This window comes from Bubalus kerabau, chromosome 1 (assembly GCF_029407905.1).
Source record: "Bubalus kerabau isolate K-KA32 ecotype Philippines breed swamp buffalo chromosome 1, PCC_UOA_SB_1v2, whole genome shotgun sequence".
Lineage (NCBI taxonomy): Eukaryota > Metazoa > Chordata > Mammalia > Artiodactyla > Bovidae > Bubalus > Bubalus kerabau.
In genome coordinates this window covers 15,777,861-15,791,761 of record NC_073624.1, presented here as the reverse complement: position 1 = coordinate 15,791,761, position 13,901 = coordinate 15,777,861, and the positions used below count along the sequence as shown (strand labels likewise).

Below are 13,901 nucleotides of genomic sequence, written 5' to 3'. Positions count from 1 at the left end.
TTTTTAGTAGTTCTTTCAGAAAGGACTGTTAATAATAAACATGCTACCATTTTTTCTGGAAAAAGAAGTCTTTACTTTCTGCCAACTTCCAAATGATAATTTAACAGCCTAGTTAAACTTCTCCCATATCCCCCTGAACTTAACCTTCATGTGCTTCTTCTAGACTCCAGGGTCTGTACCTCTATGCCCTGGAGACGGAGTATTGGGGAGGTAATGTGCCCAGGAGCAACCCTTGACAGTTAAGGACCAGTGTGGGGTATTTTAGAAATATCCCCATTTTCTTGACCCAAGAAAGGGATAGTTCTGAAGTATGTGTCTTACCCTTTGTCCTAGACTTTCCTCAAGGGATTAAGCTCAGTTGCCCACGTAGTAACTGGCTTAGTAAACATCTATTATTGGCTTCCCTCCATTCCTTGTGTTCCCACTTGCCTTCCAGTGTTTTCTGCGCTCCCAAATACATTACCTGCACTAAAATTCTCAGGGCCTGCTTTGGGATGGGGTGGGGTGGGGTGGCATTCAAGTTAAGGCACTGCCCTTGGGAATCTACACTGAAGGATATTTTCTCAGCACTTAAAACTTTATTCATTTATTTGGCTGTGCCAAGCTTAGTTGCAGTATGTGGGATCTTAAGTGGCAGCATGTGGGATCTAGTTCCCTGACCAGGGATTGAACCTTCGCTCCCTGCAACAGGAGCAGGGAGTCTTAGCCACTGAACCACTAGAGAAGTCCCTCAGCACTTCTCTTTGGATCTTCTCCTATCATTTTTTGCCTCTTTATCTCTTTGAACAATTTCTTCAACTTTATCTTTCAGTCAATTTGTCTTCCAAAATGTCTGGTGTTTGTATTTGAATTTTTTTAATTAATTGACTATTTGCATTTCTAAGTCCTTTATCAAATCTTCCTGCTTTTTTCTCATGGTGTCTATCTGCTTTCAGTTCCTGCTCTTCATAATGCTTTGAAACACTCTTATTTTCCCCTCTCTCTCTGATCATTTAATTATCTGAAGTTCTTGGGGATCTAATCCTGCTTTTGATTGTTAGGGCTTCTTCTTGCCCATGATGGACTGTGTTCCTAAGTGTTGTAAAATTTGTGATTTTGAATTCATCCTCTAGAGAGCTTTATCTGTATTATGTGTGACCTGAGAAGAAGGTTTATCTTTTCAGATACATTTGTGTTTGTTTCTACCAAGACTCACATATGTGTCAGTTTCTCAGTTCTGGAGTTCCTGGACCATGTCATCATGTCAGTCTTAACTTGAAATCTGCAGGACTGTGGGCCCATAGCTACAAATTCTAAAGAGACTTAATTTTCCCACCACCAACCAACACAGATGGAGACAGACAAATTCCTTATCTTTTATGTTGGTGGCTGTATTTCTTTTTTCCTATGTACCCTTTGGAAGGTAGTTCCCTTCCAGGGTTTCAGCCGAGTGCATGGGTCTTGTTCCAGCTTTCCGCCTGAGCCAGACCTGAAGCCTCATTTCCTGTTCTCATGAGGCTCAGCCTTGAGGTGCCTGGGCTCACCAGCCTTGTGGACTTGAGCGGCTTCCTGTGGACTTGAGTCCCTCTTCCTCTTTGATCCTTGGAGGTAGTCATCATCTTCCTTCCAGTTTGGCTGTGCATTTAAAGAACATTTGTTGTATTTGACACAACATTTCAAGATATTTTGTAGGGAATGGATTTTCAGGTCATCTAGCTAAAAACAAGTTGGAAATGGAAGTCCTTGAGTACCTTTTCTGCTGGATTGTGCTAATTCTGCCTCTTCTACCATTTCTTCCTTGGGAGCCTTCATCTTCCTCTCCTGGGCAGTAAAGGGGGTGGTGGAGTGTGAGGTGTGCAGGAGGGGAGGAGGAGGTTGCAAACAGATGGCTTCCCAGACTCTTAGAGTAGGTACCGTGGCCTGAGAAGCAGTGGATGGGCTTCCTCACTGAGATGCCTCTTAGGCTACCTGTTGCAGAGCCTGGGGTCCCAGCATGAGAGGCCCCGTGCTCCTCTGTTTTATTGGCTACCTCTTCAAGCAAGAATTAATTTAGCAGGTGATTGAAAACTAGGCTCGGGAGAACTGGAGTTTGGGAAGAAGAATTGGTGTGTGTCTGTATGTGGTATGTATGTGGTGCGTGTGTGTGTATGTATGTGGAGTGTGTGTGGTGTATGTGTGTGTGTGTGGTGTGTATGATACATATGTAGTATGTGTGTGTGTTATGTGTATGTGTGTGGTGTATATGTGTGTGGTGTGTATGTGTGTGAATGTGTTGTGTGTATATGTGTGGGTATATATATGTACTGTTCAGTTCAGTTCAGTCACTCAGCTGTGTCCGACTCTTTGCAACCCCATGGACTGCAGCATGCCAGGCCTCCCTGTCCATCACCCACTCCTGGAGTTTACCCAAACTCATTCAGTCAGTGATGCCATCCAACCATCTCATCTTCTGTAGTCCCTTTCTCCTCCTGCCCTCAGTCTTTCTCAGCATTAGGGTTTTTTCAAATGAGTCAGCCCTTCGCATCAGGTGGCCAAAGTACTGGAGTTTCAGCTTCAACATCAGTCCTTCCAATGAACACCCAGGACTGATCTCCTTTAGGATGGACTGGTTGGATCTCCTTGCAGTCCAAGGGACTCCATATGTGTATGTATATATGTAGTGTGTGTGTAGACATGTGCTATGTGTGTGTGGTGTGTATGTTGTGTATGTGATGTGTGTGTGTAAGGTCAGGGAGGAGTCAGGGCACCAGGTGGGTTTGGAAGCATCTTTGGGAAGAAAACAGCCTCCAACCATCCAGCCATCATCTCAGAAAGGCCAGGACCAGTGACCAGGCCCCTTACCTGTAAAGCATCCATTCTCTGTCCGGGACCCAGCCTGGTGGCCCTCGTGGGGGCCGGGACCCAATCTCTCACACCTTGCCGGGCAGGAAGCATCAGCTCTCTCCTTCCTCTAAACACAGTTGTTCAGCTGGCTCAGGTGGAGGTGTTTCTCCAACCTACCCTAGAGTCTGGCCCTGGAGATCGGATCCAGAAGCTCTGTTGCTCTGGCCTGGGTTCCTCCCCAGCCTGGGCCGGCCTGTCTGGGACAGCCAGCCTCCCTGGTCCTCTGGTTTGTGGGGCACTGCCTATGGAAGGATCAGGGCCTATGCAGGGGCCCTGGAGGGCCAGGAGGCTCATTGGGGCAGAGGCTAAGAGGCCTCCCACCAAACTGTTCAAAGCCTTATCGCCTCGGAGGTGTTTCTAGTACCATTTCCGTCCATTGTTTCCTCTGGGTCATTAGGAGGAGGCCTGTCTCCTGTTGTGGCTGCTCACAGCTACTGTGGTGGGAAAAGAGGGGGGCGGGCGGGCTGACCGCAGACGTCACGATTTGGGCTTTATCACCCCTCGGCCACAGGGTGTCCGCGGCCTGGGGATCACTCACCAGCAAGACTGTCCAAAGCCACAGAAGTTCCTGGAGAGCATGGCCTAGGGCTGGCGGCAGCACTGTGGAGGCAGAGTTTCCTTGGAGACACCTGCACCCCCTTCCACAGGGAAGGTACGGGCTTTGGGAGGAGGGTTGGCTCACTGTGCAATGAGATGCAAGACAGAACCCCCACCCCTCGCCCTGGGGACCTGGGGTTCTCCTTCCGGGGACTAGTGTGCCGGGGTGATTCACAGCCAAGGACCCTCCTAATGCTGTCTTCTCCACCTACCTCTGGGGATTCTGTGTCTGCTTCTGCTCCTGCCAGGGCTTTACTGCTTGTAGTGCTTGACCAGACAGGAAGAGACAAGCCCTACTCTCACCTCTGGGTACCTTCCGGAAGCAGCCTGATGTACCTGTGTATATGGCTGAGACCAAGGCTTGGACATATTGGACATCAGAGTGTTCCTTCCCCAGAAGAATTATATATGGATGGGGTTTACCTCTCCGTTGTTTGGTCAGATAGGACAGTGGTTGGGAAAGGATCCCCCCCCCACCCCTGCCTCCCCCTGCCCAGTGAATGCCAGATGACAGAAAAGTGTTAAGTTACTCAGTTGTGTTCAACTCTTTGTGACCGCGTAGACTGTAGCCCACCAGGCTCCTCTGTCCATGGGATTGTCCAGGCAAGAATACCAGAGTGGGTTGCCATTTCCTTCTCCAGGGGAGAATCCAGGAATCCCTGGATTCCTGACCCAGGGATCCAATGGGGGTCTCCCACACTGCAGGCAGACTCTTTACCATCTGAGCCATTAGGGAAGGCCAAATAAGAGACCCTGAACTTAATTTAGCTGCTTTTCCAGAGGAGACAGCTATGGCTGTAGCCCTGAGGGACTCAGGGTATGCTCAGCCAGCCAAGGTCAGTGGTCCCTTTCTTGAAGAGGGGGAGTCACACCTCTGGGAACCTTACCAGCCACCCAGGGATGCTGGACTCCTGTCCACTTACCAGATCAACTCAGCAGATTTTTCCTGAACACCTCCTAGGTGCTGGGCATTGTGCTAGGTGCTGGGGTAGGGATGAGAAAGGGAGTTCATGTACCTTTTGTGTGCCTATGTGTGTGCTAAGTCGCTTCAGTCGTATCCAACTCTTTGCAGCCCCATGGACTATAGCCTGCCAGGCTCCTCTGTCCGTGAGGATTCTCCAGGCAAGAATACTGGAGTGAGTTGCCATGCCCTCCTCTAGGGGATCTTTCCAACCCAGGGATCGAACTTGTGTCTCTTATGTCTCCTGCATTGGTGGGTTCATTACCTCTAGCACCACCTGGGAAGCTCACTTTGTGAGTGACTGCCCAGTAAGTCTGGTTCCTGAAGGTTCTTGAAGCCTGGTGCCTGTGGTAGGAATGGAAGTGTGAGACAGTTCCTCTTCTCCAGTTTGCTGCCAAGTGTGGAAGGATGATGAGGAGGAGGGAATGAGCTGCTCCCTGCTCTGAGCTGCTGAAGGATCAGGGAATGATGGGGGTCAGGCTGGCGGGGGGCGAGGAGGGCAAGGCAGAGCTTTCCTCTCGGTGTGCCACAGGGACCCCTGTTTGGGGAAGGGTGCCTGGCGTTCTGACCCAGTGATTATTACTCTTGAGCCTGACCTGCTTTTTTGGGGACCAGCAGTCTATGTTTAGGTCTTTCCCAGTGGCTCAGCGGTAAAGAATCCACTTGCAGTGCAGGAGATGCCGGTTCGATCCCTGGGTGGGGAAGATCCCCTGGAAGAGGAAATGGCTATCCACTCCAATATTCTTGCCTGGAGAATTCCATGGACAGAGGAAGCTGGCAGGCTACAGTCCATGGGGTCCCAAAGAGTTGGACACGACTGAGAGACTGAGCACAGTCTATGTTTAAGGGGGAAATGAGGGTCATTCTTTTCTCTTGCTTAAAAAATTCTCCCCACATCACGTGTGGCCAGTAGCACAGACCAGCAGCTGCTCACCTCTCCCACTTCTCCACAGATGTTTCCCACCAGGCTCGCGAGGCTGCTGCTGGCTGTGGCCCTCACTTTGCCAGGTAGGTCCCACGGAGCTGCCACTCTTCAATTCTGCCTCGGGCCATTGGGAACCACCCCCTGCCAGGGGCCAGCAGGTGTGTCTAGAGCACACCTGTGTGCCCAGCCCTGCGTTCGGCTCCTGCTGGGGCTGTGGAGTCACTGGGTGCCTGGTTAATTTCTCTTATGAAGGTTCTGCAGAACCCACCGCTCCCGATGTGTGTTTCTCAAGGAGTTGGTGCCTGCAAGTGTCTTCTCTGATTGGGGAATTAAGAAGCACCAGGGCTACACAGGACAGTCCTTTAGGATGGAGGATGGGGAAAAGGAACCCAAGACTTGGGTAGATTATTAGTTTTTGAGTGGATGGTGGGGCTCATTTATTTGTGCATCTGTACATCCCATAGTAGCGATGAAGAAGCCGAGGGTCAGAGAGGAAAAACAACTGCTCTAAAGTCACATAGAACCAAGATCAGAGGTCAGTTCTCCTGGGTCTCAGGCCAGCTCTCCTCCACTGTAGACACTGCCTTTCTTCCCTCACTGAGATGCTGATTCTATGAATGGCAAAAGGGACCCTTTTCTGATCCTGGTCTCACCCTTGTCTCCACTTAGATCACTAGGTCAGCAGCACCCAACCCGCTGCCCACAGGGGCAGATGTACTTTTGTCACCCCTCTGCATCTTCCTGTTAACTGTAACCCTGACCCTAGTAGGAGGGTCCTGGGCCAGAGGATGAGAAAACTTGGAGACTGACTGCTGTGATTTCCTACCTGCCAACACATTCGCATACGCATGTACACTACGAGGTGAAGTTGGCAAGTGTCAGCATATGATCTCGCAGGGGCTAACATTTCATAGGTTCTATGGGTCAGGCACACTGCTCTATTGATCTACTTAGAATTTAATATATTCAAGATATACCAGTAGATTAAAGGACACTCACTACAATCCATGTACACATCAGAAAACTGGAAAATGTTAGAACCTATACCAAATTCATTTCAATGCAAGGTACAATACAGCCCACCAAAAATCACGTTTTGGAAGTATGGCATGGTAAATTCTTCATAATATATTGGGAAATAAACAGGTTATAAGTCCTTTGCTCAGTCAGTTTGCTGACATATTTGCAAAAAACTGTAATTGTTTATACACAGTAAGATAGAAATAAAAGGCAAACACTAAAATGTCAACTCTAGTTACTGCTGAATGTTGGTTGCAGATGATTTTAACCTCCTTTATTATTCTTCAATAATATTTTCCATATTTTCTCTAAGGAGCATGCAGTATGCATTTCAAATCATCTGTCATTAAAATGAATCGATTTCCTGAAAAGCAGTTCTTCCATTATTGGGGAGTCCCGGGTCATTCTTGGGGGCTGAAAGCAACAGTTCTAGTGTCGTTTAAGATGGAAAGTCCTTCCCCGTAGCCTGATTTCTGACGGCTGCAGCCTTATTTCTCCTGGGCTGCAGTGGTTTGAGCTGGTGGTACCTGCTGTACTCAGATGTGGCCTTTCTCTCCAGGGGCCCTTTGTGGAGAAGGGGCTCTTGGCAAGTCATCGATGGCCCGGTGCAGCCTCTTCGGAGCTGACTTCATCAACACCTTTGATGAGAGCATGTACAGCTTCGCGGGAGACTGCAGTTACCTCCTGGCAGGGGATTGCAAGACACACTCCTTCTCAATCGTAGGTGAGTCCTTGCCCTAATGGGAGGGCTTCAGAGCAAGGGGGTGGGCAGGAGTGGGGGCAGCCTAGCTCAGCCTTAGCAGGTGAGGGTGTCGGGTTGGGCGTTGTTGAGGTTTCTCATTCTTACGACTGTGCCGAGCCAAGATCATGGTGGGGAATGGCCTCTCCACGACTTAGGGATTCCCTTGACTTCTTCCTGGGTCTCTTCCTGTGGAAGCCTCGTGGATGGAGAGAGTCTTCGTGCTTCTCCAATGTTTGAGTCCATTGCTCTGGGTCCAGGCAATGCTCAGGAAGCCCTGAAGCATCAAGAGAAATGATGACCCAGAAAGTGGTTTGTAACAGCCCAAGCATGTAGAAAAGGGAAGGAAGGTTACCTGTTTCTGCCGGAGGTCAGAGTATCAGCTGATGTGGAACATCTCCTGTGTTCCTGGCAAAGGGCTGGTACCATGCCCGTGTTATCTCTGCTCCCCTGAGGCAGCTCTGAGATGTTGGGGGCAGGCAGTCACCCCGGTTTCACGCATGAAGAGTTGAAGCCCAAGGAGGTCGATGATCCTCCCAAGGGCTGACAGATAAGATAGCAAGAGCAGGCTTTTGATCCTGGGCTTGTCAGGAAGAAGGACCTTGCTCCTGTATTAAGGAGAGAGGGCACTGTCCGGGGCTGGGAGTGGGGCCGGAGGCAGCGATGGAATATTGCAGTTTGGTGAGCTTCACACTCTAACAGTTCACGAGATGTGTGTGGTATGTAAGAGGGATCATGCGAAACCCAGCAAAGGCAGAGTCCTTAGCTGTGGTGGGACGGGGCAGGTGGAGAGGGAGATGGCAACAGACTTACCCACACTGTCACAGCAAAATTTTTGTGGCAATTGTTATAAAGACAGTGAGGAAGACTCTACACAGGGAGGGGGGCGGGCACTGCAATGCGGGTTTTGCAGTAGAGGAAAGAATATAACAAGGATGAGTGGGGATTTATAGACAAGAAGCCAGGTGTGGGTGGCTGGATAGAAATTTTTTAAAATATTCATTTACATTACTTTTTTATTCAGCTGCGTTGGGTCTTGGTTGTGGCCTGCGGGGTCTTCGTTGTGGTATGCAGATTTCTCTCTAGTTATGGCACTCAGGCTTAGTTGCTCCATGGCATGTGGGATCTTAGTTCCCTGATCAGGGGTTAAACCCGTGTCCCCTCCATTGGGAAGTGGATTCTTAACCACTGGACCAACAGGGAAGTCCCAGGATGGGAAATTACCAAGAGGAAACGTCAGGGGTCTTGGGGAGTCTGGCTAAATCAACTTGACAGGGTTCTTGCTGATGGCAGGCCAGGGTGATGCAATGTGCCGAGTGGGTTATGAGGAATATAATTGGATATTGAGGGCAGGGGATTCTTGCTAAACTAACCTACAGGATTCTTGCTAAGACTGGACCAAGTAGGCTAAGGATAGAGTCTAGGTGGAGACCTAACCAAGCAGAGGGCTCAGAAAAGCCTGACTCAGGTGTGGCCAAGGAGACTTGGTCAAGGAGACTTGGTCAAGGAGAGCATCTTGGTCAACACCCAGACCTCACATGAGATGCAGGCTCAGGGCTCTTGTGGTGTTAACTCCATCAGTTGGGGCGACGCCTGCAGCACCTGTGTGCCAGCACTGGGCGAGGCTTGGCTTGGCTGCTGAGTGAACTGACAGCTGGCCCTAGCTCTGGGCTCTCCTGCTTCATTTTTTTTTTAATTAGTTAATTAATTTTTGGCTGTACTACACTGCATGTCAGCTTCCCTGGCAGCTCAGATGGTAAAGAATCTGCCTGCCATTCAGGAGACTAGGTTTGATCCCTGGGTTGGGAAGATCCCCTGGAGAAGGGTGACTGCACCCATGAAATTAAAAGATGCTCCTTGGAAGGAAAGCTATGGCAAACCTAGACAGTATATTACAAAGCAGAGACATCACTTTGCCGACCAGGGTCCATTTAGGGAAAGCTATGACTTTTCCAGTAGTCATGTATGGATGTGAGAGTTGGACCTAAAGATGGCTGAGCACCAAAGAACTGATGCTTTTGAACTCTGGTGCTGGAGAAGACTCTTGAGAGTCCCTTGGACTGCAAGGAGATCAAACAAGTCAATCCTAAAGGAAATCAACCCTGAATATTCATTGGAAGGACTGATGCCAAAGCTGAAGCGCCAATATTTTGACCACCAGATGCCAAGAGCCAACTCTTTCGAAAAGACCCTGATCCTGAGAAAGATTGAGGGAAGGAGACGAAAAGGTTGATAGAGGATGAGATGGTTGGATGGCATCGCCGACTCAATGGACATGAGTTTGAGCAAGCTCTGCGAGACAGTGAAGGACAGGGAAGCCTGGCGTGCTGTAGTCCATGGGCTCACAAAGAATCGGACACAACTTAGCGACTGAAAAACAACAACACGGATTCTAGTTCCCCAGCCAGGGATCGAACCCTCGCCCCCTGCAATGGAAGGGCAGAGTCCCAGCCACTGGACCATCAGGGATGTCCCTTGGGTTCTCCAGCTTCTCTGGCTGCCCCCTTGGGCCCTGCCTCTGCTGGAAAACCTATCCCAGTGGTCTGAACTTCACTGGAATGCCGTTTTGCCTACTGCTCCATGAATCCCTCAAGCTCAAGGACTGCATCACACTCATCTTTGTTTCTTTAGCTCCCTGGGGTCTCTGTCAACACCAAAGTGTGGGGTGGTACACAAAGCATGGTTCTCTATTGTATACAAGAGCAGTTTTCACGAACAGCAAGGTGTGCAAGGCCTTGGGGAGGGGGTTTGCTGGGGCAGACAGGACAGGGAAGGTGTCCCGTGTAGTGGGGACAGCAGGAACACAGGGGAGAGTCTGAAAGGGGTATGTTTGGTGCCATGCAGCCTAGTGAGGGGATCAGTGGTCCCCATCAGGCTCACCTGGAGGCTGGTTAAAACACATTATTGGGGTCCCCTAGCCTTGGCCCAGGGTGTCTATGCCACTGGATCCAGAGTGTGGCTTGAGATATTCAACCCTAGTAAGTTCCCGGATGCTCCTGGGGGTTTGGGACCCAACTTTGAGAAGCACAGGCCTGGAGAGGGGGGTGCAAGACAGGGTGGTGAGGGCAGCTGATGGGGCTGGAACTTGCTGTCTGATGGTGGAGTTTGTTTCTCAATTCAGCAGGCAATGAGGGGCTAGCGCAGAGTCTCCGCAGGGAGGGCCAGGAGGAAATCAGTTCTTAGCCAAGATGGTCCTGGAAGGGAGAGAGGCAGGAGGCACGGTGACCTTGGCCATGGTCACCAGGCAGCTGGTGAGAAGGACTGGAGGCGTCCCTAGGGCATGACGAATTGAGGAGGTCATCCTGGACGCTGAACTCGGGGCACCTACCTTGCTTCAGAGGCAGGAGCGGAGAGAAAACACCCTGTCGCCTTCCCTGGGAAGCTGAAGGCCCAGGTCCTTCCTCCTCAAGTGGTCCCAGTGTTTATCTCAGTGGATTTCTCCACTTTGAAAGTCATGGTGCACTTGTTTTATTTTAAAGTGTCCATGTGTGAGATGGTACAGCATTTGTCTTTCTCTATCTGCCATATTTCACTTAGTACAGCGCCCTTCAGTTCCACCCATGTTGTCGTAAGTGCACTGTGAGCACTTGGGGGCTTGTCTCTCAAGGTCAAGGTGACGCTGACCTCCCCTCCATACATCTGTGCAGGTGGTGTCAGAAGTCTGGCCTCCCTGGCCATCCTTCTTTGGGTTTCAGGGGCCAGGAGGAATGGACGGGCTGAGTTAGGCCTCTCTAATTCAGAGCATCACCGTGGGATACCCTCTCTGTGTTCTTCTTTTCTGATATCAACTTGCTCTTGTCGAGTGTCAGTTTTCTGGCAGGTAATTGGCCTAAGTCAGGCTACGAATCAATCACATTTCAATGACGATTGGTTTAATTCTCACCCCAAATTGTGCTGCTATTATATACCATTGGAGAAAATGGGCGGCTACGTTGTCTGTTTTGGGTGGTGAGGGTGGGGTGCTGGCAGGACACGGGTAACCTGAGGAACTGGGCCGGGTAGGGTGGGCTGGCATAATTGCTCTGGGGAAGAGGGGGCGCCGGGTCAGGGGAAGGGACCTGGCAGCCCTGGATGCTGCCCTTCAGTCCTGCAGGCACCGCTGGGTCCTCCCCCACGCCTGTGCTCCATTGTTCTCCGATGACATCCTGTTTCCTCACTTCCAAATCACGAATTCCCGTTCCTCTCCTGCGGACCTTGTCCACATCCTGGGTAAAGTGTTTGTGTCTGAGCATGCAGGGCCACCTGGTGCAAAGGGGAGGCTCTTTGACCTGGTGCTGGCTCCCGGCCAGCAGGCTCCATCTAGGGACTCACGTCAAGGCTCCTAGCTGGCCAGCACGGGGACCTGGGAGAGATCTCAGGAGTCCTGGTGGCCCCCACACTGGGATCTGGCTCCCATAGCAGCCCCAAGAGCCATGGACAATCTACATGGTTCTGAATGAGCTCCCAGCCTGAGACTCTTGTCTCTACCTCAGGCGTCGTGGCCAGGTCAGATCAATCACTGCTGTGCAGCTTTAGGCTGATGTCCACCTGCATCAGAGTCGCAGGGTGGAGGAAAGAGTGTTTGTTAGAGATGCAGATCAGTGAGTCCCACACTAGGAAGGCAGAGACAGCACTCGGGTTGAACTTGGCTTCCTGGGATGCTCCTCACTCACCCAGGGGAGGTCTTGCTCCCTCACTTAGATCCTCAGTCCCTGAGTTCAAGAGGCCAGAAAGGAGACGGGATATAGCGGGAGCTTCTCTGGCTCATCCCTGAGATGGACACCTTGCCCTCCCTCTGGCAAGCACAGGAAGTGCAGACCCGCTGGTCTGTAGGGCGTGGGAGTGTTCCCTGGCACTGGGCTCGCTGGCAGTTTCTAATGGCTCGTCTTTCTAATGGCTGCCCATCATCAGGGTCCTTCCCGAGTTCTGCCGGGAGAGTGGGAAGCAAATAAAGAACAGGGCTGATGGAGAGTTCTCCCCTGCATTAGCGGTTCACAGTCCTGATGCTCCATTAAGAAGTTTGTGTGACAAAGGGAGGTTTGGACTTGGAGTCAGAAAGCCCAGGTGGTTAGTGGTGTAAACTAGTATTTCTCAACTTGGGTGATTTTCCCCCCAGAGGACATGGAGCCTGGAGGCATTTGGGGTTGTCACAACTGGGGGTGGATGCTAGTGGCATCTGACGGGCAGAAGCCAAGGATGCTGCTAATGACCTACATGCACAGAGTGGCCCCCACAGCAAAGAAGTATCTGGCCTCCAGTGTCAACAGCACTGAGGTGAAGAAAACCTGTGGTACACTTGGGCCTCAGTCTCTCCATCTGTAAAATGGAGTCAGTCTAGGTCAACGTTTCACAAACTGAGTCAAAAACTATGGGTCATAAAATGAATATTATCGTTGTCGCCAGCATTAAAAAAATTTAAACAGAAAAGAATAGAAGGCATCAGAAATTACCAGAGCTCGTGGCTCTGGTAAGGGTAGGGGTGTCGTGGGAAATGTGTGTGTGCGCACACTGGATCATGAAGTCATTGGTATTTTTACTCCACTTTCTGGGCAAAAACTTTTTAAAAATTTATTTTCTCAGACAGTAAAGGATCTGCCTGCAAAGCAGGAGACCCAGGTTCGATCCCTGGGTTAAGAAGACCCCCTGGAGAAGGGAATGACAACCCACTCCAGTATTCTTGCCTGGAGAATGCCATGGACAGAGGAGCCTGGCAGGCTATAGTCCATGCGGTTGCAAATGAGTTGGACAAGACCGAGTGACTAATACTTTCATGTTTTTTGAATTACCATGTTGTGTTTATTACTGCTGTACAACAAAGTGACTCAGTTATACATGTATATATATATATATACACACACACATTCTTTTTCATATTCTTTTCCATTATGTTACTCATAGGATATTGAATATGGTTCCCCATTCTATACAGTAGGACCTTGTTGCTTATTCATCCTGGGAATCCCAAACTTCCGATCCAACCTCCCCCTCCCCCTCCCCTTGCCAATCACCAGTCTGTTCTCTGTGTCCTTGATTCTGTTTCGTAGGTGTGTTCATTTGCGTCATAGTTTAGATTCCCCGTATAAGTGAGATCATATGGTATTTGTCTTTCTCTTCCTGACTTATTTCACTTAGCATGATACTCTCTAGGTCCAGCCATGTTGAGGCAGATGGCATTGTATTCGTTTTCATGGCTGAGTAGTGTTCCATTGTGTGTGTATATCTTCCTTGTCCATTCCTCTGCTGGTGGGCATTTGGTTGGTTCCACGTCTTGATTATTGTGAACAGTGCTATTGAGAACATAGGGGTGCATGTATCTTTTTGAACTACAGTTTTATCTGGATATACGCCTACGGGTGGCATCACTGGATCGTATGGAAACTCTATTTTGAGTTTTTTGAGTAATTGCCATACTATTTTCCATAGCAGCTGCACCAATTTACAATCCCACCAACAGTGTAGGAGGGTTCCCTTTCTAAGAGTCTATTTTAAATAACACATCCCAGAGTTCATGTCACCAATAACTCACATGGTGGCTTTGATTCACTGCTTTACACTGTATTTGATTCATGCTTAATTTTACCTTTATACTTTGATTGTAAACTCCCAGAAGGAAGGAGTCAGGATTTTACATTTTCCTTTAAAGGAATAGACTATTAGAGGGTCTTGTATACAGAAGGCACTCAATAAATATTTCTAGATGTATGGAAAGATGAGTGAGCATATGAGATTTTGGGGGAGATTTCTGTTGCCCATTTGTTAATTCTTTTGGGGGGAGTTTCCCACTGAGATAAGATTACAGAGATGATGGTTATAAATAA

The 13,901-nt window shown here is 49.6% G+C and overlaps 1 protein-coding gene across 1 annotated transcript in view; it reads left to right on the top strand.

Moving 5' to 3' along the window:
• Window positions 1-3,347: 3,347 nt before the first annotated feature.
• VWF (von Willebrand factor) overlaps window positions 3,348-13,901 on the top strand; it is a 122,320-nt gene continuing 111,766 nt past the window's right edge. Inside the window, exons 1-3 of the mRNA XM_055568893.1 lie at window positions 3,348-3,514; window positions 5,374-5,428; window positions 6,925-7,089. Of these exons, the coding sequence (XP_055424868.1) occupies window positions 5,374-5,428; window positions 6,925-7,089 (220 nt within the window). The 5' untranslated portion in view covers window positions 3,348-3,514. The remainder of the gene's footprint in view (window positions 3,515-5,373; window positions 5,429-6,924; window positions 7,090-13,901) is intronic.